Source organism: Solanum lycopersicum, chromosome 12, assembly GCF_036512215.1.
Source record: "Solanum lycopersicum chromosome 12, SLM_r2.1".
NCBI classification, from domain to species: Eukaryota; Viridiplantae; Streptophyta; class Magnoliopsida; order Solanales; family Solanaceae; genus Solanum; species Solanum lycopersicum.
The window spans coordinates 25667399-25691109 of NC_090811.1; the positions used below are offsets into that span (position 1 = coordinate 25667399).

The following is a 23711-nucleotide window of genomic DNA, read 5'->3' on the forward strand; positions in this document are numbered from 1 at the left end:
ATGTTGGGTTAAGTATTACATGTTGAGATAGTAAGCATGTTTGGTTGATTGATATGACTTACTTGACATTGAATTAAGTCCCTAAAGGAATAAAATGACATGTTTTGACTAAAGAGTCCCTTTTTGAAGGTTTTGCTTGAGGATGTTCATAAGATCCCGTAGTTAGTATATGCGAAGTACTAACCTCATTTACTTTCCTTTTCCCCAAAAATTTTAGGTTCCACTCTTTGAAGAGTTTGGAAGGCGATATTGTTGAAGGCTTGGATTCTTTCTTTAATCAAAGTTACGTAAGTCCTCAAATTTCGAGGGCAATGCCATCATCAAGATTATGGATTTTGTTATGAGCTTATAGAATCTTTCATTCCTTTCATTTTTAATTGAAACTTTTGTATGACCTATATATGGTCTTGTTGGATTGATGTAAGGACTATGCCCATACTGTGGTATTTGTTTAGATGGTACGAGATTCGACAATCGTTAAGACTATTTCTATATCTTACATATATTTATGTGCAATAAAAGTAGAAGTCTATGTAACCTTCCTATACGAAGGGTCTATGTATAGTCGATATGAATATATATTATGTGTATGTAGAGGTCTATGTAAACCTCCAAGTAGCGATAATGAAAGTTTTGAAATTTTCTGTATTTTTAAACCTATGAATATAATGACATGGAACTAAGAGGCTAGTCTTAGTCCTTCAAAAGGACAACGACGACTGTTACGTCTAAGTGGTTGAACCCGGATGTGACAAACTTGATATTAGAGCATAAGGTTGAATATCGTTGAGTTATTTCTCTCTGTCTACCACGTCTATGTCGGCTTGTATTAATAATTATGAAGAGTCCACAGTTATGAGTAGGAACCTATATGATGCTTAGGAGTCGCTCTCTTTCTTTAAAATATTATATCATGAAAATAGAGTATAATTATGGTGTGCTATTTCATATAATCCTATTTTTTTTGCTAATTGGGAGTGTGAACACTTGCCAGTAATGCAGGCTGAAGACTTGTGGAGGAAGTTGCTAATACGGGATCTCCTCCCCATGATGAGCAAGTTCCTCCACTTGAAGAAGATGCTAATGTGGAGCAAGCCCCGTCTAACCCTCCATCAATGACGGAGGCTGAGATGAGGGTTATTCTTCCTCACATGGCCCAAGTCATGACTACTCAATCACAAGCCGCGACGGTTTTAGCCCAAGATATTACAACCTAAGAAAATCATGATATTTCTCCCTATTGTCATCAACAAGTTACTACTATGGATTTCTGTCTAAGGGACTTCTCTCGAATGAACCCTCCTACTTTCTATGGGTCTAAGGTTGATGAAGAACCCCAAGAATTCATCGATGAGGTCTACAAGATACTACATGCTATGGGGGTGTCTTCAAGTGAGAAGGTCGAGTTGGCCACATACCAACTTAAGGATGTGGATCAAACCTTGTATGTGCAATGGAGGGATAAAAGGTCGTTGAGGGGAGGTCCAGTGACTTGGGAGATCATTAAGGCGACTTTTCTAGATCGGTTATTCTATAGGGATATGAGGAAGGAGAAGGTGACGAAGTTCATCAATCTTCACCAAGGAGGAAAGAGTGTCCATGAGTACTATTTGGAATTCATTAAGATGTCAAAATATGCCCCTTCTATGGTCTCTGATCCTACAGACCAAATGAATCATTTTTTTATGGGGATGTCGGAGGACTTACAAATGGAATGAAAATCGTCCATGCTACATGACAACATGAACATTTCCCGTCTTATGGTGTATACAAGAAGGGTTAAAGATGCAAGGGTTAAGAGAAAAAGTAGAGATGCTAAAAGAGAAAGGTCATTTGATGGAGGTTCTTCAAAGAATAGGCTTGAGATACAAGACAAGCCTAGATTTAAAAAGTGGGTTTCTACTAAAGTCCCTTCCAAGTTCCTAAGATCTAGTTGTGATAGGGTGTCTAACCCTAAATTCAAGAAGGGAAACGGTAATAATTCACCAAATGAGATGCCAACTTGTGGAAAGTATGATAAAAAGCACTATGGTGATTTCCTTAAAGGGGCAAATAATTGCTTTAGTTCTGGCAAGAGTTGTCCCAAGATAAGAGATTGTCAAAACATGAACAGTCAAGACAAGGGTAGTGGCCAAGATCAAGCAAGTGGTTCTAGTGATGCTACAAAGAAGAACCGCTTCTATGCATTTCGCTCTAGAGGTGAGCAAGAGATCTCTCCCGATGTGGTGACCGGTATGTTGAAAGTTTTCTTTGTTGGTGTATATGCCTTACTGGCTCTACTTTATCAGTTGTTACACCTCTAATATCTAAAAAGTTTGATATTTTACCCAATATTTTTCATGAACCTTTTATAGTGTCTACTCCGGTGGGTGAGTCGGTTGTTGCAAAAAGGGTGTACAGAAATTGTCCTATAATATTGCCCAATAAAGTTTCTTATGTTGATATAGTAGAACTCGATATGCTTGATTTTGATATTATATTGGGTATGGATTGGTTTCATGCATGTTTTGAATCCATTGAATGTAGGACAAGAGTGGTGAGATTTTACTTCCCAAATGAACCAGTTGTTGAGTTAGAGGGGGAAAATCTATTCCTAGAGGTCATATTATTCTTGTCTAAAAGGATTAAAAATGATCTCAGAAGGTTGTCTATATCATATAGTAAGAGTCCAAGATCTAGACTCCGAAGTTCCTCCCATTTAGTTTGTACCCTTAAGGAGTGAGTTTCCAAAGGACTTTCCTAATGACCCTCCCGGTATTCCTCCCGAACGGGAAATTGACTTTGGCATTTATTATCTACTAGATACAAATCCCATATCAATTCCTCCTTATCAGATGGCTCCGTCTGAGTTAAAAGAGTTGAAGGCTGAACTCAAGGATTTAATAGATAAGGGTTTTATAACACCTAGTATTTCTCCATGGGGTGCTCCGATTTTGTTTTTGAAGAAGAAAGATGGGTCCTTAAAAATGTGAATTGATTACCTCCAACTCAACAAGGTTACCATAAAGAATAAGTACCCTCTCACTCGGATTGATGACCTATTTGACCAACTCCAAGGGGCGAGTTACTTTTCAAAGATAGATTTGAGATCGAGGTATCATAAACTTAGGGTGAGAGGAAATGATATACCAAAGATAGCCTTTTAGACTAGGTATGGGCACTATAGGTTCTTGGTCATGTCTTTTGGTCTCAGTAATGATCCGGCGACATTTATAGACCTAATGAATACAGTATTTAAAAATTACCTAGATTCATTTGTCATTGTCTTTATTAACGTTATCTTGGTATATTCAAAGAATAAGGATGATCATATGGGTCACTTGAGGGTAGCATTGCAAACCCTTAAAGAACATCAATTGTATTCCAAATATAGTAAGTGTGACTTATGCCAGAGGTCGGTCACTTTTCTTGGTCACATCATCTCTAGTGAGGGAGTTGAGGTATACCCAAGGAAAATGAGAGAGGTGAAAAAACTAGCATAGACCATTGACGCTGACTGACATTAGGAGTTTCTTGGGTTTAGCGGGCTACTATTAGAGGTTTGTGGATTGTTTCGCGTCCATTGCATCTCCTGTGACTACTTTGACCCAAAAGAGTAAAATGTTTGAGTGGTCAGAGGCATGTGAGAAGAGCTTCAAATTGTTGAAATATAGGCTTACTTCCGCTCTGATATTGACCTTGCCGGAGCGTACAAAGGATATTGTGGTGAAATGTGATGCATCCCATGTGGGTTTGGGGGGTGTGTTTATGGAATTTAGTAAATTGATAGTCTATGCCTCTAGGCAACAAAAGATACATGAGAGAAACTACCCCACTCATGATCTTCAATTAGCGGCCGCAGTGTTTGGTTTGAAAATTTGGAGGCATTACATGAATAGGGTTCATGTTTATGTTTTTATGGATCATAAGAGTCTCCAATATGTTTTTACCCAAAAGGAGTTGAATTTTTTACAAATAAGGTGGCTAGAATTGTTGAAAGATTATGATATGAGTGTCCTTTATCAACTCGGGAAGGCTAATGTAGTTGTGTATGCCCTAAGTTGGAAGACTATGTGTAGTATATACCATCATGACGAATCTTAGAAGGACCTATTAAGGGAAGTACATAGTTGTCTAGGTTGGGGGAGAGGTTGGAGAGTTCTCCTTATTGGGGTGCTATAGTTCATCATAACTCCGAGTCATCTTTAGTGGTTGAGGTAAAGTCCAAAAAACACTTTTCTTTAGCCATAATGGATTTGAAAGAATCCGTTCTCAACATGTTGAATGAATCATTCTCCTTAGGGGGGATGCTACGTTAAGGTACCAAGGGAGATTATGTGTTTCCGATATAGATGGGTTGAATGATCCATGAACAAGCACTTTTCAATTCATCCGAGGTCGACAAAAATATACCGTGACCTAAGCGAGATATATTGGTGGGAAGGTCTAAAAAGGGACAAAGAGGAGTTTGTCTCTAAATGTCCAAATTGTCCACAAATAAAGGTCGAACACCTAAACAAGGAGGTATTACTACAAGAGATCCAAATTCGTACTTGGAAGTGGGAAGACATCAATATGGACTTTGTAGTAGGTTTACCTTGGACCCAAAAGTCTTGTGATTCCATATGGGTGGTTTTAGATTGGCGGACTAAGTCTGCTTGCTTTATTCGTGCCAAGTCTTCATCTTAAATGGAGGATTATGCAAGAATATTCCTAGATGAGATTGTGTGACACAATGGCATTCCGTTAGCCATCCTATCGGACCGGTGTGTACAATTCACATCTAGATTTTTGAGGTCTTTCCAAAAAGGTTTAACTACTACGATGAAGTTAACCACCGCTTTTCATCCCCAAACGGATGATCAAGCAATGCATACGATACAAACCCTTGAGGATATTCTTAGGATATGCATCATTGATTTTAAAAGGTGTTGGGATAGACATTTACCTTCGGTGGAGTTTGCCTACAACAATAGTTTTTATTCATCCATTTCCATGGCTCCCTATGAAGCCTTGTATGGTGGGAGGTCAACGTCTCTTATTGGATGGTTTGAAGTGGGTGATACATCTCTTCTTGGTCTCGAGTTGATTTATAAGACTTTGTAAAAGGTTGATATCATAAGGAACCGGTTGCAAATGGTCTATAATCGGCAAAAGTCTTATGCTGATCATAGGAGAAAGTATTTGGAGTTTGAAGATTGTGATAAGGTGTATTTGAAAATTTCACCAATGAAAGGGGTGGTTAGATTTTGCAAGGAGGGGAAATTGAATCCTTGTTATATGGGTCGCTATGAAATATTGTAAAGGGTTTGTAAGGTTGCCTATGAATTGAAACTTCCTAGTGAATTGGCTTTGGTTCATCAGGTTTTTCATGTTTCTATGTTGAAAAAGTGTATCGGTGATCCCGAGTCCATTCTTCCTATTGAGGGTCTTGGTGTCAATGATAAACTATCTTATGAGGAAGCTTTGGTTCAAATTATTTATAGGCAAGTCAAGAATTTGAGAAATAAAGAGGTGGTTTCCGTAAAGGTCTTATGGAAAAGTCATCTAGTTGAGCGTACAACATGGGAGGTTGAGGGCGAAATGAAGTCCCATTACACTCATCTTTTTTGAGGATTAAGATTACTCATTCTTTTTAATAATATAAATATGACTAGAAATTGAATGTTTTTGATTTTTGGGTGAAGTTTTGCACATTATGCATTTTTTAAGATAAAATAAAACTTATAGTGAAGTACATTAGTAGTTCTCTTAAAATCATGAAAAATTTCTTTTTGATTGTTTTGAGTTATGATGTGAATTTTGATATGGTGAGTCTTTTATAAAATGATTGGTAGAATGTGGTTAAGTTGAACTTTGTGTGAATTGACTCATGCAATGTATGTTGAGCTCATAAGTGTTGTGAGATAAAATGCCTAGTGATGAAGTGTTTTGAGCCTTATGTGTGGTAATATGAGTTTTCATATTTTCTTTGTTGAAATTACATGATTTATGTTGATTTGATATTGTTGATTGGTTGGGTTGTGATTCTTTAGTCTATTCATTCCTACAAAAAAGTTTTAGTGTCATTTGGGGGCGAATGTGTCAAAGGGGGGGATATAACACCTTGAAAATTCAAGACACATTGTAAAGCCTAACATAGGTTTCATAAAGTCTAAGAATTGTTTCTAAGTACAATGTTAATGAGCATAGGTTATTTAGGAGGTTGAAGAACCAAAGCGTCCATCATATCCGGGAAGTTCGTTCAAAGGGATTTCAGTGTGCCTTACCATATTTTACTAACTTTTAGGAATAGGAAATTTACGAAAATTTATGGTAAGGTATATAATAGGTTTTGGAGTTGTTTCATGGTTAAAACGTTTGGGTACGACTCCCCAAGGTCCAACCAAGGGACCTTGAGGAGGACCCCTTTAGCTTGATGCAACACTGCCTTGCAATGTGCATCGACAACACAGAATACGGCCCGTGTGTGGATCGATGGAGCGTCGATTCCACCATCTTTCCATAGTTAGGCTGTTAGAGAAGGTCCCTTCACCTGCATAACTTCTGAACTCATTGACGGAGTGTAGAGGTGCAGGATACAGTCCGTGTGTAGATTGATAGGGTGTTGATGCCATCTTCATCCAACACTTAGACAGTTTAAGAAAGCCTTCGCTTGCACAAGTCTCTTCAAGATACAATGGAGTACAGAACGAGAGGGGTAGTGCCTGTCGACTCAGAGACGGCCTATCGTTTAGGGTCTCGTTTGTGATTGTCAAGTCTCAATGCCAAATTTTAAATGATTTCAATTAATTAATTCGGAGGTTAGGCGGTATAGTAGTGGTTAAGAGATTTAATTAACTTGATTAAGACCCTCTATAAATACCTCAACCCTCATTGACCTAAAAACAACTCTCAAATAAACTCTCTTCCTTCTCTGTTATTTCTCGCTCTACATGAACTCAAAATTGAAGACTAGCAAGGACTAGGGTTTGGGGGCTACAAGAGACGAATTTACCATCAAATTGTTGACAAAGATTAGGTGGGTTCTATTCACCTTTGCGAGTCTTTCCTCAAAGGATTCCTTCAAAATAGATTTCAAAAAGTTTAGTTTTCCTATGGGTTTCATTCAATTACTAAATTGAAGTTATGGATTGAGATGTTAATGAATTTTTAGGTTTATATTGATTATACTAACAAGTCATTCAACTTGTTTATGTTTTGGTCTAAATTAAAGAATATGATCCTTTATCCCTAACCCTAGGTAGTGATCTTGATCTACATTATATTGTGACCATTCAATTGAGTTTGTTGTTTATTAGATTATTATCCTATGGAGTTATTATGAATAAATTAAGTTAATAATAGACCTATCATGCTAGTTCTTAAAATATTATTTACGTTATAAATTATAATATGAAATTAGCCAATGTAACTTGTCTCAACTTGTGATCTAAAGATGAAGTGTGTTATAGAGATTAAATTGGCCTTGTTATTTTATTGATTATCATTGTGTGATGATGTTTCTCCCCAATTCGGGTTTAGTTATAAGCTGATGGAAAGACATGATTATAGACTTTGAGGAAGACTTGTTAAGTCTTAGAATATCTAACTTCACTTCCGATTGTGATTAATTGTTGTTAAGTCATGATATTACATTGGAATATGTGTTATACTAGGATTATAGGGTGATATGATGTTGAATTAAAATGTCTTGACTATGTTGTGAGGTTTATGAAGGTGTATGTGATTTAAGGATCATGAAAACTATAAATGTGCATTAATATGCTATGAAATGCTAATTTATTGACCTTACTTATATTAATTTTTATAAAAGGACTTTTACTCATACAATTCTTATTAAGCTATTGATGATGATGATGATGATGATGATTATACAAGGGGTATACCTTATGGCCTAAATTAAGCTATGCTTGATAATAAGAAGCTTAAAGTCATTTCAAAAAGGAACTCTAGCTTAGCACCTAGTGAACTAGATAGAAGAGTATTACTTCCCACATAGGGAAGGTAGGAACACTACATTACTCTTGAAATTGGAGACTATAATGCATGGCGCATAAAGAGGGTCCCAACTAAATCTCCTAGTTCTTGAACTGTGTTTCCCCCTTATGAATACTAGCTAGTAGATCTACGTAGTTGATATGCTTCATGTTTTGGTACTACCTTGGAAAGTAGTCTGCCTTCTTTCGGTGTAGGGTTTTATGACACCGGATTCCACACTAGCTCATGTGGTCTATGTCGGTTAGGAAAAGATGTTCCCAAAAGGTAATACGAATGAAAGGACTTTAACTCTAACTTAAATAACCTAATGGGTCTGGCTTAGTCTAAGTAGGGGTATGTGACTCTACCTAAATATTGCACTAGTTAGCCTTGAGTGGAATCTTAGGAGGAGGTTCTTATATATATTCATGAAATGATAATATATGATGTATATATGATGACCATAGTACATTGTTGATACTATATGTTGATTAGTTCAATTTATGAATATTCCTTGGGTTGTAATACTAATATATGATTAAATGCAAATCTAAATGCCATGATATGTAAAGTTAGACATTGGTCAAGTTTCTTATAAGGTTATAGGTCTTTGCTTGATTATTGTACTAGTTGACTTAATAAAAACTTTTGAGTAATTGTCTTGCTTATTCTGATATGTTTGACTCTTATTCATTTTGGTGATATTATTCCTTGATGTTAGGGTTGTATTAAATCATGGTTTCAAGTATGTTGGGTTAAGTGTTACTTGTTGAGATAGTAAGCATGTTTGGTTGATTGATATGACTTACTTGACATTGAGTTAAGTCCTTAAAGGGGTAAAATGACATGTTTTTTTACAAAAGAGTCCCTTTTTGAATGTTTTGCTTGAGTATGTGCATAAGATCCCATAATTAGTATATGTGGAGTACTAACCCCATTCTCTTCCCTTTTCCCCAAACATTTTAGGTTCCGGTCATTGAAGATTTTAAAAGGCGACATTGTTGAAGGCTTGGATTCTTTCTTTAATCAAAGTTTGGTAAGTCTTCAAATTTCGAGGGAAATGCCATCATCTAGATTATGGATTTTGTTATGAGCTTATTGACTATTTCATTCCTTTCCTTTTTAATTGAATATTATACTTTCATATGACCTATATATGGTCTTGTTGGATTGATGTAAGGACTATACCCATATTGTGATATTTGTTTAGCTGGTACGAGATTAGACAATCGTTGAGACTATTTCTATATTTTACGCATATTTATGTGCAATAAAAATAGAAGGCTATGTAACCTTCCTATATGAAGGGTGTATGTATACTCTATATGAATATATATATATATATATATATATATATATATATATTAAGTTTATGTAGAGGTCTATGTAGACCTCCAAGTGGTGATAATAAATATTTTAAATTTTTAAGCATTTTCGACCTATGAATTTAATGACATGAAACTAAGAGGCTAGTCTTAATATTTGAAAAGGACGACGACGCCGGTTACATCAAGGGGGTACACCCGGATGTGACAAAGTCTTAGGAGGATGTTCTATTGTATAAGTATATTTATGATGGTATATGATATGTATATGATGAACTTGCACATTGTTGATGTTACATCCCAAGACCACACCCTAAAAGATATGTTACTCTCATAGTGAAAATGGCGTACTTGAACTCTTGGAGGTCCTGTACAAACCCTTTAGTACCATTCATCACATATAAACATATGACAAGTATTGAAAAATTAAAATTTTTCATAAACATTCTATAAGTCTTTAAAATATCTTTCACCTAAAACTCATAGGAACCACTAAATCTCATTTCATCAAATCATAGACACAAGAATACTTTGGGAAATTCTATTCCTAGAGGTTGTATCATCTCTTGTTTGAAAGCTTGTAAAATAATATCTAAAGGGTGTTTATACCATATAGTAAGAATACAAGATTTAGACTCAGAAATTCCTCTCATTGAGTCGGTCCCCATAGTAAGGGAATTTCCTGAGGTCTTTCCAAATGATCTTCTCGATATTCCTCCCAAATAGGAAATTATAATTGGTACCGACTAGTTACCGGATACAAATCCCATTTCAATTCCTCTTTATTGGATGGCTCCTCATGTATTGAAGGAGTTGAAGGCGCAACTCAAAGATTTACTAGACAAAGGCTTCATTAGACCTAGTATTTCTCCATGTGGTGATCCAGTTTTGTTTGTGAATAAGAAGGATGGGTCCCTTAGGATGTGCGTTGATTACTGCAAACTCAATAAAGTCACTTTTAAGAAAAAGTATCCTCTCCCTCGAAATGATGACTTGTTTAATCCACTCCAAGGGGCAAGGTACTTTTCTATGATTGACTTGAGATCGGGGTATCACCAATTTAGGGTGAGACATGAGGATATACCAAATACGAAATTTCTTACTAGATATGGTCACTATGAGTTCTTAGTAATGTCCTTTGATCTCATAAATGCCCCGGTGGCGTTTATAGATCTCATTAATAGAGTGTTTCGAAGTTACCTAGATTCATTTTTCATTGTCTTAATTGACGACATCTTGGTATATTCGAGAAATGAGGGTGACCACATGAACCATTTGAGGGTGTTGTTACAAGTATTTAAGGATTTCAAAGTATAGCAAGTGTGAGTTTTGGTTGAGGTTGGTGGCATTTCTTAGTCCTATCATCACTAGTGAGGGAGTTGAGGTTGATCGAAGAAACACCGAGGTGGTGAAAAATTGGCCTAGACCATTGACTCCAACGACATTAGGAGTTACTTATGTCTTGCTTGTTATTATCGGAGGTTTGTGGATGGTTTTGCATCTATTTCATTTCCCATGATTAATTTGACAAAAAAGAGTAAGAAATTTGTGTAGTCGGAGGAATGTGAGTGAAACTTTCTAATCTTGAAAGATAGGCTTACGCTCTGGTGTTGACTAATGAAGGGTAAAAAGGGTTTGATTGTGTATTGTGATGCATCTTGAGTGGGTTTAGGGTGTGGGTTTATGAAACATGTGAAATTAATATCTTATGCTTCTAGACAACTTAAGGTGAATGAGAGAAACTATCCAACTCATGATCTTGCATTAGTGGCAGTAGTATTTTCCCTGAAGATATGGAGGCATTAATTTTATGGGGCTCATGTAAAGGCCAATGTGGTTGAGGATGCTCTAAGTCATTTATCCATAGGTAGTGTGTCTCAGTTAGATGAAGCCAAGAAGGACCTAGTCAAAGATGTTCATAGGTTGTCTAGAGTGGGTGTGAGTTTAAGAGATTCTCCAAATGGTAGTCTTATGGTCCATATTAACACCAAGTCATCTTTGGTAGTTGAGGGGAAGTCCAAACAACATCTTGATCAACCATTAATGGAGTTGAACAAATCAATTCTGGGCAAGCTTAATGAGTCATTCGACTTGGGGGGATGGTGTCTTGAGGTATCAAGGAAGGTTGTCTGTTACCAATGTAGATTGTTTGAGGAACCGGATCCTTGAGAAAGCCCATGGGTCTCATCACTCCATTCATCCGAGTTAGAAAAATATGTACCATGACCTTAGGAAAGTATTTTTGGTGGGAAGGTTTGAAAAAGGATATAGTGGAATTTGTTCCTTAGTGTCCAAATAGCCAAATAGTGAAAGTCAAACATCAAAAGTTGGGTGGTTTCCTACAAGAATCCCAAGTTCCTACTTGGAAGTGGGAAGACGTAATTATGGATTTTGTGGTAGGTTTGCTTCAGACACAAAAGCAATATTACTCCATATTGGTGGTTATGGATAAGTTGATAAAATTCCCTAACTTCATTCCCGTCAAGTCTACTTATTCGGTGGAGAATTATGCTAGGATCGTCATAGATGAGATTGTGTGTCTCCATGGTAGTCTGTTATCCATCATATCGGATAGGGGTGCATAATTAACATCTAGGTTTTAAAGGTCATTCCAAGAAGGTTTAGGTACTAAGGTGAAGCTAAGCACCACTTTCATCCCCAAATAGATGGTCAAGCGGACTGCACTATTCAAACCCTTGAGGATAAGCTTAGATCTTGTATTATTAATTTCAAGGGAAATTGGGATAAATATTAGCCATTTGTGGAGTTTTTTTACATTAATAGTTTCCGTTTATTGATATCCACGTCTTCTTATAAAGCCTTGTATGGTAGGAGGTGTAGGTTTCATGTTGGATATTTTGAAGTGGGTGAGCCTTCGCTTCTTGGTCCAGATTTAATTTATAAGACTTTGGAGAAAGTTCATATTATAAGGAATCTCTTGAAAATGGCCTATAGTTGGAAAAAGTCTTATGTCAATAATAGGAGAAGGGACTTAGAGTTTTAGGAAGGTGATAAAGTGTATCTTAAAATTTTGCCTATGAAAAGGGTGGTTATATTTGGCAACAAAAGGGAAGTTTCCTTATTACGTGGGTCCCTATGAAATTTTGCAAAGGTTTGGTAAGGTTGCTTATGAGATAAGGTTGCCTAGTGAATTGGCTTCGATTCATCTAGTTTTCCATGTTTGTATGCTTAAGAAGTGTATCGGTGGTCCCGTGTCTATTTTTTCTGTTGAGGGTCTTGGGGTGAAAGATAACCTCTCTTATGAGGAAGTTCCGATTTAAATCCTTGATAGGGAAGTAAAGAAATTAAGGAACAAAGAGGTAGCTTCCGTAAAGGTGTTATGGAAGAATCACCAAGTGGAGGGTGCAACACGGGAGGCCGAGTCCGACATGACGTCCCATTATCCTCATCTATTTGATAACTAATGTTAGTAGTTATTACTACTAAGGAAAATAATGACAAAAAATTAAAGTGGCTTTGATTTGTTGTGAAGTTTTGCAAAATGTACATTTTGTATGTCATTAGAGTGACGTACAATGAAGTATGCTAATAATTTGAAATTTTGATTGTTCGAGTTATGTTGCACTCTTATATGGTGAGTCTTTATGAAATGATATCTAGCATGTAGAAAAGTGTTACTTTGGCAAAATTGACTCATAAATGCTATGTGGAGCTCTTGTTGTTGTGAGAAGGATATTCTTCATAATGTATTGTTGAGCCTTATGTGTGGTCACTGAAGCTTTTGAATTTCCTTGTGTAGATGATGTGATTGATATTGTTATGCATTGTTTATTGTTTGGGCTTGTAGTCTTAGGTCTATTTTTTCCTTCAAAAGATTTTTAGTGTCATTCGAGGACGAATGTTCATAAGGGTTGTTATAATGTAACACTTTGAAAATCCAAGATGTTTTTCTAGAGCCTAACATAAGATTCATAAGGTCTAGAAACTCTTGAAGGTCTATTTTAATAAATATAAGTCATTTAGGAAGTCTAGAAACCAAAACGTTTATGACATCTGGAAACTATTTCGATAAGGTACTAGCGTGCCTTACTCTATTTTACTAGATTTTAGAAGTTGGAAAATGATACAAATTGGTGGATGGGTGTCTAACAAGTTTTTAGGATGATTCATTGTCAAAACGTCTGTACACGACTTCCCAAGGACTAACCAATAGCCCTTGCGGAGAACCCTTGCATTTTGGGGTCAAAGACTACCTGGGCAGTGTGCACCCACGAGGGGAATCGATGAGGTGTAGGTTGATCGACGGGGCATAAATGCCATTCGTCGACCAAAACTTATATATTTTGGATAATGGTACATTTGTACCACTCTCTGAATCAAACAACGAATGTGCAGCACAGAAGGGGGACGCTGGCCGTCGATTGACCCACGAGCTAACAATCGTGGTATCATCTGTGGGGACTGGTTTTACTCCATGTTTTCATTCATGTTAATTAATAAATTATCTTAGTTAGGAATCTAATTAGGGTTTAGGGGAGGTGTAATTAACTTGGTTAACAACCTATATAAAGTCCTCCCCTAATTAAGACTAACAGAAATCTCATAACTCACAAGTCCAAAAATTGTCTTCTTTATATCTTCTTTCTCTCTCCAAAAGAAACCCCCATTGAACACCAAGAGAGAGGTGGGTTCAAGGGATTAAAATGGACAATTTCCTCCATAAATATTCATCAATTAGCAAGGTATGAGATCTCTTTTACCTTTGAGACCTTTTTCCTCAAAGGATTCCATCAAATTGATTTCAAAAGTTTTGTTTTCAAGTGGATTTAAAGTCAATACGAATTTAATGTTGTGAATTGATTACTTTATGATTTATTTTGGATTTTATGAATATATTAACATGTATTCTAACTTAATTATTATATATATTGACGGTTTGATCTACTTTGTAGAAGATGACCTTACCCTTTAACCCTAGGTTGTGATCTTGGTATGAATTGTGTAATGCTGATTCAATTGACTTGGTTATAGATTAAATTACTAATATATGATATACTTGTACCAATAATGAATGAATTAGGGTCAATTATACTCCTATTATTCTAATTCTTGAGTTATTGATTTATATTATTACTTTGATATATGTCTCTTGTCTTAAGATATGAACTAGTGTTGGATTATGATGTAGTAATTCTTTCATACCTGTTATCATGTTGGTCATTGAATTATGATGATGTTATACCCTAATTGGGTTGAATTAAGGGGTGATGGTAAGACCTTGATGATGAATTATGATGGAGACTTTGTAAGTCTTGTGATCCCTATCTTTTACTTCTAATTATGGTTAATTGTGATTAAGTAATGATGTTGTATTGGAGTATTCCTTGTATAAGGATTTATGGGGTGGTATGATGTTGAATTTAAATGTCTTGACTATCTGTTAGGTATTGGCTAAGATGTAAATGGTATTAGGATGGCGAATGATTTACCAATGTGCCTTATTCTGAAGTGATATGCAAATTTGCTAACTTCACTTTAATTAATTGTAATGAACGCATTATACTCATGAAATTCTAATTGAGCAAACCATGGAATCCGGAGTTGTAACCTACTACGATGGAGGGTGTTCTACTTTCCAATGGTAGAACTTGGACACGTCCCATGAAAGCACATGGTTAAGGAATATGAAGGTTTTCTTTGCACTCTAGCCTCATTCTTAGCTAGAGCTACTTCCCTTATTATACTCACTCGGTGATAGCCTTCGTTCTCATAGAGTAATTCACATAAAGGATCACATGAAGAGGCCCCATATCTATATCATAACCCAATCACATTCACCCTACCAAAGAGGTCTTCTAGGGCTTCCTTTCAATGATGGAGAGAATAGATTAATGATTTTCCTAAGGATAATTTCATGTCGTTCCATCCAACCAACCCTAAGTTCAGTGTTTACACAACAATGATACCATTACGGCTTTTGACTTCAATGATATCATAACCTCTCAACTAGGTTGAGGTCTCCACATTTGACCTCCTCACAATGTTCAAGGCCACGTATCGTTAATACATACAAGACTAGAGGATTTAGAATCCTAAGTCAATACACCTCATATTTACATTCATGCATGTATCAAGTAAAGGACACAAGTGTACAAACAAGAGACACATGCAATACTTCACTTTATCACATATAGCATATCATTCTAGAACCACATAGGAATAACCCACATGTCTATAGGTCACCCTATACACTACTATAACATCATCAATAAAACCATCATAGACTCACATATTCAAGTAGGAAGAATCATGCATCAACTCTAAGACTATAGACATAAGGACATAGTCATAGTCTAACATGATCACCTAACAATATTAATAGAAGAATAGACACTTACACCTTAATCACAAGTAGATTTACATGATCATACTTCATATAATTCAACTACACAACCATCATAATATATTAAGTAGTTGCCGACAAGTCCATTTCATCATAATACATAAAGTAATGTTGACATGGTCACGTCATTCACAATTATAACACATAGCACCGCCACCTTAAGTGGAACATACAAATCACAACATAATTTAAGACCTACATTACATAAAATAAAGAGAATCAGGGCATCGTACTACTAATATATTCTCACCACCTCAATCCATAACTAAATTATCTTATTCAATACCAAAAGTCCCTTACCCATGGCCATTATCATCATTCTATACAAAAATCATAATACTCAATGAACCTCAATAAATTCAATATATATTTATCAATATAAGATAACATGTACATCAATTCAATACAATTCTTACATCATTCAATAGCCCATAGAAAACTACACTAATGTTCATAAGCATTTAGACAAGATCATCACATCCAAAATACAGCCAATTTGAAGAGATTATGTTTTGCATGGGTTTATGAATATTTTAGGTTAATATAATAAACATAGCATCAATTAAATCAATAATCAATGATTTAAAACGTTTTATGCAATAACCCATGGCTAGATTATGAAATTGGACAAGATCATCTTAAGAAGATTTTAGAAATCACATTGAAATTGGGCTCCTTAATGAAGAGAGTTTAAAGGATTAAAACTATACCTAAATGAATCTAAACAATGAAATTGATGAATAATCATCAATTAAATATTCAATTCAAGAACTTCCTTGAGTTTTTGCTTCAATGAAGTTTTAGAGACTTTCATAGAGAATTTTGGGTTTTTATTTTAGATTAATGAATTCATCTAGGTACTTAGGAATTATAAACCCACTTAAAATACCTATAATACTCTTAATAAACCTTCCAAACTCTTATTCGTACATAGGATGAATTTACCAATTCACCCTTGCATTTAATAGTGAACTGCGCAGGTTGCAGATACCATCGACATCTGGCCATCGGTGGGACGTCTCCCAACAAACAGATCGTCCTGCTGGTCTGCGGTTTGGGTTAGATGGTAGTCATTGGAAGGAAAATTTCACTAGCCTAAGTTTCAACCAACGTCCTCCACCTACGGGGCGTCCAATGACCTCTAGTAGTTGATTGCTATCCGTAGGTTGGGCGGCTGGTTTTGACAACTTCGGCTCTTGTGAAGGGTCCTTCCTCAAGGATCCTTGGTTTGTACTTGGGGATGTTTTCCCAGACGTTTACAACCTTAATATGTTTGTATACAACTTTAGGATATCCCAAATCAATTTCATTCAAAATGAATACATAAAACTTGACGAAACATAACAAGACACACAACGTCATTTCTAAACAAACTTTCGAACGTCATGGACGTTCTTGTACGTTTGACCTCTAAACTTAATAACATGTGACACACTGCCTATAAAAACTATTATAAATCATATAGACACCTCATGAGATCATTAGACACACATATAAGCACATAAACACACATGAGACGCATAGGTGATTAGTCGTCAAACGTCTTGGTCATCCCTTGATGTTTGACTTCCAATGAACCTAATCTTTAGACACTACCTTATTACAACATTATATACAATTCTAGTACTTTAGACTCTCATTAAAAATATGTTAGGATCTAGTTTCACCTAAGTCATTTTAGAGGTGTTACAGCGTCATCGTCCTCGGAGAGGACTAGGACTAGCCTCTTAGCATTCATTATTTAATTCATAGGTTAAAAAAGCAGAAAATTTAAAACTTTTCATCTACACTACTTCATGTGGTTTACTTAGATCTCTCGCTTACATAATATCTTTATATCGAGTATACATAGACCCTTCGTATAAGAAGATTACATAGTCTTCTACTTTTATGAAACACACACACACACACACATTTATATATATATATATATATATATATATGTAAGATACATAAAGTAGGATTAAAGCAGATGTCTCATATTAAACCATCAAAACAGAGTCAGCTATATGGGCACGAGCCCTTACACAAATGTAGAAGTTCCACTTAAGTCTTACAACACTATCTTGAAATAATATGAATGAAATGATTGTGTTTAGACTATAACAAATAACCATAGCTTGAGTAATAACAAGACATCATCATCGGACTTGAGGACATACCCTCTTGGAAAATGATTCAAATCCATTCTTGCAAATGGTCACGAACCCTTTCATAACAAGATCCTAAAATGTTTTGGACAAATGGAGAAATGGGATTAGCACATCACTTGTACTAGGTATGGGCACATATGCACACACAACATGGAAATCATGCTAAAAGGGGACATTTCATTATAGAATTCTAATTTACTTTGAAAACACATTATGCACATTCAAGAACCAATACAAGTAAATAGAACATATTCATTAAGTCAAGACCATGTACATCACAAGACCAACCATACCAAGTCTAGTCAAGTCAACATGCAAATCAACATCATTGAGCACATAATCAAGACAACTTTATCATCAAGTTATAATATGAAAAACCATATATAAGAGTTCATAACATTATAACCTAAGAAAGATAATCACTCATACAACCCATCCCCTCCCCCCCCCCCCCCCCGTTAATTCATCTAGTGCAATAACTAAGTAAGGATCCATAACCTCACTCATCCAATTAAAGGCAACAAGAACTATAAGCAATGCCTAACTTTACATACCATATCATTAAGAGTTAACATCATCATACTTTAGCAATAAAGACCAACCACATTTTCAAACTTGAAACCAATATTACATCGTGTCATTAACATGTAAGATCAAAATATACATGACATTCACATTTATAAGCATATAAGCACATAAGAACATCCTTAAAAGACTTCCTTCATGGCTAACTAGTAAAATGTATAGGTATAGTATAACACCTCCAAAAATGAGTTAGGTGAAACTAGGGCCTAATTTGTGTGAAATGAAGTCTTGAAGTCCTAAAATGATTTTAAATTATGTTTGAGGCAGTCTCAATATTTTGGTGAAGTTAGAAGTCAAACATCAAGGGACGACCAAGACGTTCGATGACTAGTCACATATATGCCTTATGTGTTTTCATGTACTTTTGAGTAATTAATGAGTTTATGAGGTATTTATATGGTTTATAATGGTGTTTAGAGTCACAATGTGGAGTTTATTGAGTTTTGGAGGTCAAATGTTTGGTGACGTTTGATAGGTAGCCTTTAGACGTCCTTGTGAGTTTTGATGGATTTTAGCATGTCGCGTGGCTTGGTTGATGTTGAACTTGTTTGGATATGTTCCTAATACATAGAAGTACATTCTTAGAGGTTTAATGTCTGGGTACGACTCCACCTAGGATGAACAAGGGGCCCTAGAAGGAGGACCCCAACTTGGAGCTTAACACTACAAGGCAGTGTCAATCGACTGCCGCAAACGACGGCCAGTCGATAAGAAGACGGCCCGTCGATGGGTGGCATCGATGGATCCATATCTTCTGAAGGTTAAGAACCTATAGAATCAACTAACGGACCCCATCGAAGGGGCGTGGTCTCACCCATGGACCATCGATGCTGGGCGTTGATGGTGCTGAAATTTTCTGCCAGTTTTCTTTTAAGACTTGGGGTTTTTTGGGAAATTCACCCCATGTCTTATAAAATAGGAGGACAGTTGTTTTGTGTATTTATGTGTATTTTAAGAGTATATAAGTCATAAAACTCTCATTTAAACCCTAGAACCTAAATCAAAACTCATTCCTTTCCACAGTTTCTTAATGAACCTCCATGAAAACTCAAGGTGAAGATAGAGTTTGATGATGGATCCTCAATGGAGTTTATTCTTCAATTATCATAGGATTCTTCTAATAAGGTTTTTTTTTCTTCATATAAGTCTTCATATCACCTTAGATTCAATTTCAAAGATGATTTTCAAAGATTTCAAAAAGATGGAAATGTCTAATTTCTACTCTAAGCCTTAGGTTCTTGCATGAAATGTTTTCAAACAATGAAATATGATATTATTGATGTATAATTTATGTTTTCCAATGAAATTATCCATGAACCCTTGGCCTTCTAAAAACTCTCAATTTGACTAAAATATGGGTTATGTGATAATCTTTTATATTGATGAATTCATGTGTAGATTATTATTATCATAGACTCTTGATTTATGTATAGATTATGATTGTATAGTTTATAGGTGTAACACCCTAAAACAAACAAAGGTGAACTAGAGCCTCATGAGTGATTCTTGATCTAATTTTGTGTTAAAATGAGTAATATTAGTGTTTTTATGCAGTGTGTGATGTTTGGTTAAGTTTTGAGGTTAAACGTTCAAGAACGTCCATGACATTTTGAGGTGTGCCTTAGAAAGTGTTCTTGTGTCTTGAGGTGTTTGACTGAGTTTTACATGTTAGTTTTTCTTGAACATGATGTGAGATGTTACTAAGACCTACACGGAAATGTTTGGGGGTTTAATTTTTGAGTACAACACCATCTATTACCCACGAAGGGCCCTAGAAGAGTACCCCAACTCTAAGACAAAAACTTCAAAAAATAGTGTCCATCGATGAGCAAGTCGATGTACAGTAGACCAGGTGACTGCTCATCGACCTAGTCCGTCGTTGCTGAGCCAAGTCATGAGCCCTCATTAATGGGACGTCGACGCATCGATGGTCCGTCTTTGAGAGGCATCGATGGGGGCCTGCAGAAGTTGTCTCACCTGCTGCCAGCTTGGGGTGTTTTGCGTAAATTCACCACAAGTCTTTTACGATCCTAGGATGATATTTTTAGGGTTTCTAAGTTATATTATATTAGTTTTAAGCCCTAGACATACACAATACCCCTCACTTCAAATATTCAAACTCCCTCTCGAAAGAAAACTCCCTCAAAGTCACCATTGGAGCTAAGACTCAAGGAAGGCAATGAGGGCTGGTTTGGACGCATTTCTTCACCAAAATTAGTGGAATTCCTTATCATTGATGTATGGTTTCCATCTTTGAACCCTCTTCACTTCAAGGAGTCATTTTCAAATGATTTTAAAAAGGGTTTTCAAACTCTACTTTCTTCTATCTTTGAATTTAGGAATTGTTCATATTGTAAAAGTGTTTTAATGATTCAATGTATTTATTCTAATAAAAATTGATTATTTTAATGTTAAAACCCTATTGAACTCATGATTATGCATATTTCAAACTTTTAGCTTAAGAAATTGGTTAAAAAGACATGTTTGTGTAGGGTATGCGCTTTTCTCTTATTGTGTTTTTGTTATGATTTATATAATTCCATAAGGGCCTTATTATGATTAAATATTGATAAATTGGCTATAGGTGGTGATGGCTTGGTTAAACGGTAAGTTGCTTCTAGTGTATAATTGTTATCATAAATTGCTTTTAAGTGGTATGGTCCACCTTCTTTGTGGTGGTGTTTACTTGATGAATTTGGTTATGCTTAATATGTTTTGTCAGTGTGGCTTTGAATTCTTAATATGTGAAAGGAAATATTAAATGAATATGGTTCTTGTATTGTGTTTTGTGAAGCCTGAAGTGCATGTTTTTCTTAGATTATGTCTAAATGAAGTATATGATTATGTGAAGCACGTGAAGTGTGTGATTTGATAAATAATGGTCTAAATCATGTATATAAGTTAATATAAATGAAATTATTCTAATGCGCAAGGTGTGTTCACATGTACACACACTCACACTTGAATGAATGAATGAAGCTAAGTTAAGTCCGAAAGGGGAGTCTTGGGGTGAACACTCTTCGTGAGTTCATATGAAGTGTTTAGTAGCAACCTCACTACATCTTAAGAGATTTATAAGATGTGGGTTTCACTAGTTATCCTTAACCTATAGATTATAATGTTTAGAATTCGTGGTGGTTATGTCTAATACCGAGCTTATATAAAGAAGAGTTTGTTACACTTCGTGAGTTGAGATGGTGTATTCCAATTTACCTCTTGAGATGAGTACTCCTCATTACTATATAATGATTCACACAGTAGCAATATCTTTATCCCTTAACTATGCGCTCCCATTGGTGTAGTTATTGGGAAAGCCATGTAAAATATAAAAAGAATGACCTTACTCTAGGTAAGTGAGGATCCCTCATCCGATAAGGGTTAATATCGGGACTCCATGTCTAGCTCTCATGTTCTATGTCGGTTAAGCTAACCTCTCACAAAACCAATGAATGTACTAAGTCTTCTAAAGAAGTGTTCTACTTAAGGTAGGTAGTGGAATGGGACGCTATTTATCTGTCACACTAGGTAGGCATTTCGGAAGGAGAGTCTTGGTGATTCTTGTTTGAATTTAATGAAATAAGTCTCCCAAAAGAACGTACTACTTAGGGTAGGTGGTGGTATGGGACGCTATCTATCCATTCAATTTGTAGGACCTTCCAAAAGGGGAGACTTGGTATCAAGTCTTCGAAAAGAGTGTACTACTTAGGGTAGGTGGTGGTATGGGACGACATCTACTCATTGCACTAATTAGGCATTCCAAAAGGGAATTCTCTGTGTGTTGTTGGGTGTTCTTCTATTGCATTGACATTAAGTGGGTGCTTGTTCTCCCGAGGTGAGTATGCCAAAAAGGAGGTAGTCATGAGGGTCGCTTTAGTATGTATTGAAGAAGGCATATGCGTACTTCCTTTCTGTCTTAACTTAGTGAGTCTTAGAATGACCTTAGTTAGGGAAAGTCAAAAGGAAATGAGCTTACTTTCTTATTGGAAATACTTTGGAAGTTCACCACTTTGGAGTCATTTTAGTTCATTGTAAAGGTCAAATGAGTTCACTACAATTTCGGTCACTTTACTGTAATTTGCTTCCTTTGGTTTAAAATTTTGGGAATCCTTATCTAAGTGTTAAATGATGTTCCTTATGATTTTTTGCTTTTATATTCATGAATGTTTTACCTAATTGGCATGAAAATGTGTTTTATACTAAAATGTCCCTTTTTGCATATGCAATACTCAGTACATTATTTGTACTAACCCCATACTTTCTATACTCTATAAGTATAGGTTTTTGGAAACAAGGTTCAAGACTAGAAGGTGAATCTTGGGAAAGTTACTCTCAAGGAAAACTATGTCCACATATATTCGAGGGAATAGTCTTTTTCTTAATTTATTAATTTAAAGACTTATTATGTATTTTCTTATAATGTAAAGGGCCATGTCCCTAAGACATTATGTCGTGTCTTAACTTTGCTTGTGACAATGTGATTATTTATGTATTTATGAAAGATTTCCTTTTATTAATTTATTCATGAAATTTTTTAATTTCTCACTACTTTTCATGCCTTATGTAATGAACGATAGTTAAGGTCTTGTACAAGACACAAAAGGGTCAAGTACGCCCGGTCATGACCCAAGGGTTTTCCCTAACTTCTAGGGGATACTTTCGGGTCGTGAAAACAGGTTGTTTTAATTTGATCTATTGAGTATTATATATTCTTAGATCTATTGAATATTAATCTAATTGAGTTTATGTTGACTAAATGCTTATGAATTCTAATATAGTTTTCTATGGGCTATTGACTGATGTAAGAGTTGTATTCAATTGATGTCTAATTGGTGTTAGATTGATAAATCTATACTGAATTGACTTAGATTCATAGATTATTGGGATAATTGTATTGAATTGATGTTCATGGCCATGGGTAAGGGCCTTATGATATTAAATTGGATGATTTAACTATGGATTGAAGTGGTGAGAATGGATTCATGGTACGCTTCCCTAATTCTCTTTATTTTGTGTTAGTTAGACTTCAATTATGTTGAGATTAGTATGGTCCACTTATGGTGGCAGTGTCATGTGTTTTAGTTGCAATTTATGTGGCCTTCTCGGTGTTACTTTATGTATTATAATGATTATGGCCTCGTCGGCACTACTCAAATTAGTATAATGAGTTGTGAAGTCGATTTATGTCAACTATGATCATATTTATATACATGTGATGAAATGTGAGAGTTTGTGTTATTCAATTGATATTAGATGATCATGTTCGACAATGACTATGGCTTTATGTGTGTAGTCTTAAAGTTTATGCATGATTCTTCCTACTTGACT

The 23711-nt window shown here is 35.6% G+C and overlaps 2 protein-coding genes across 2 annotated transcripts; both read left to right on the top strand.

The window, feature by feature from the left end:
* Positions 1-1262: 1262 nt before the first annotated feature.
* On the top strand, positions 1263-1718 carry LOC138340275 (uncharacterized). Its single transcript, XM_069291987.1, has one exon. The coding sequence runs from the start codon at positions 1263-1265 to the stop codon at positions 1716-1718; it is 456 nt and encodes a 151-aa protein (XP_069148088.1).
* A 24-nt stretch (positions 1719-1742) lies between these two features.
* LOC138340276 (uncharacterized) lies at positions 1743-2303 on the top strand. Its single transcript, XM_069291988.1, has one exon. It carries the CDS (start codon positions 1743-1745, stop codon positions 2301-2303), a length of 561 nt encoding a protein of 186 aa, XP_069148089.1.
* Positions 2304-23711: the final 21408 nt, after the last annotated feature.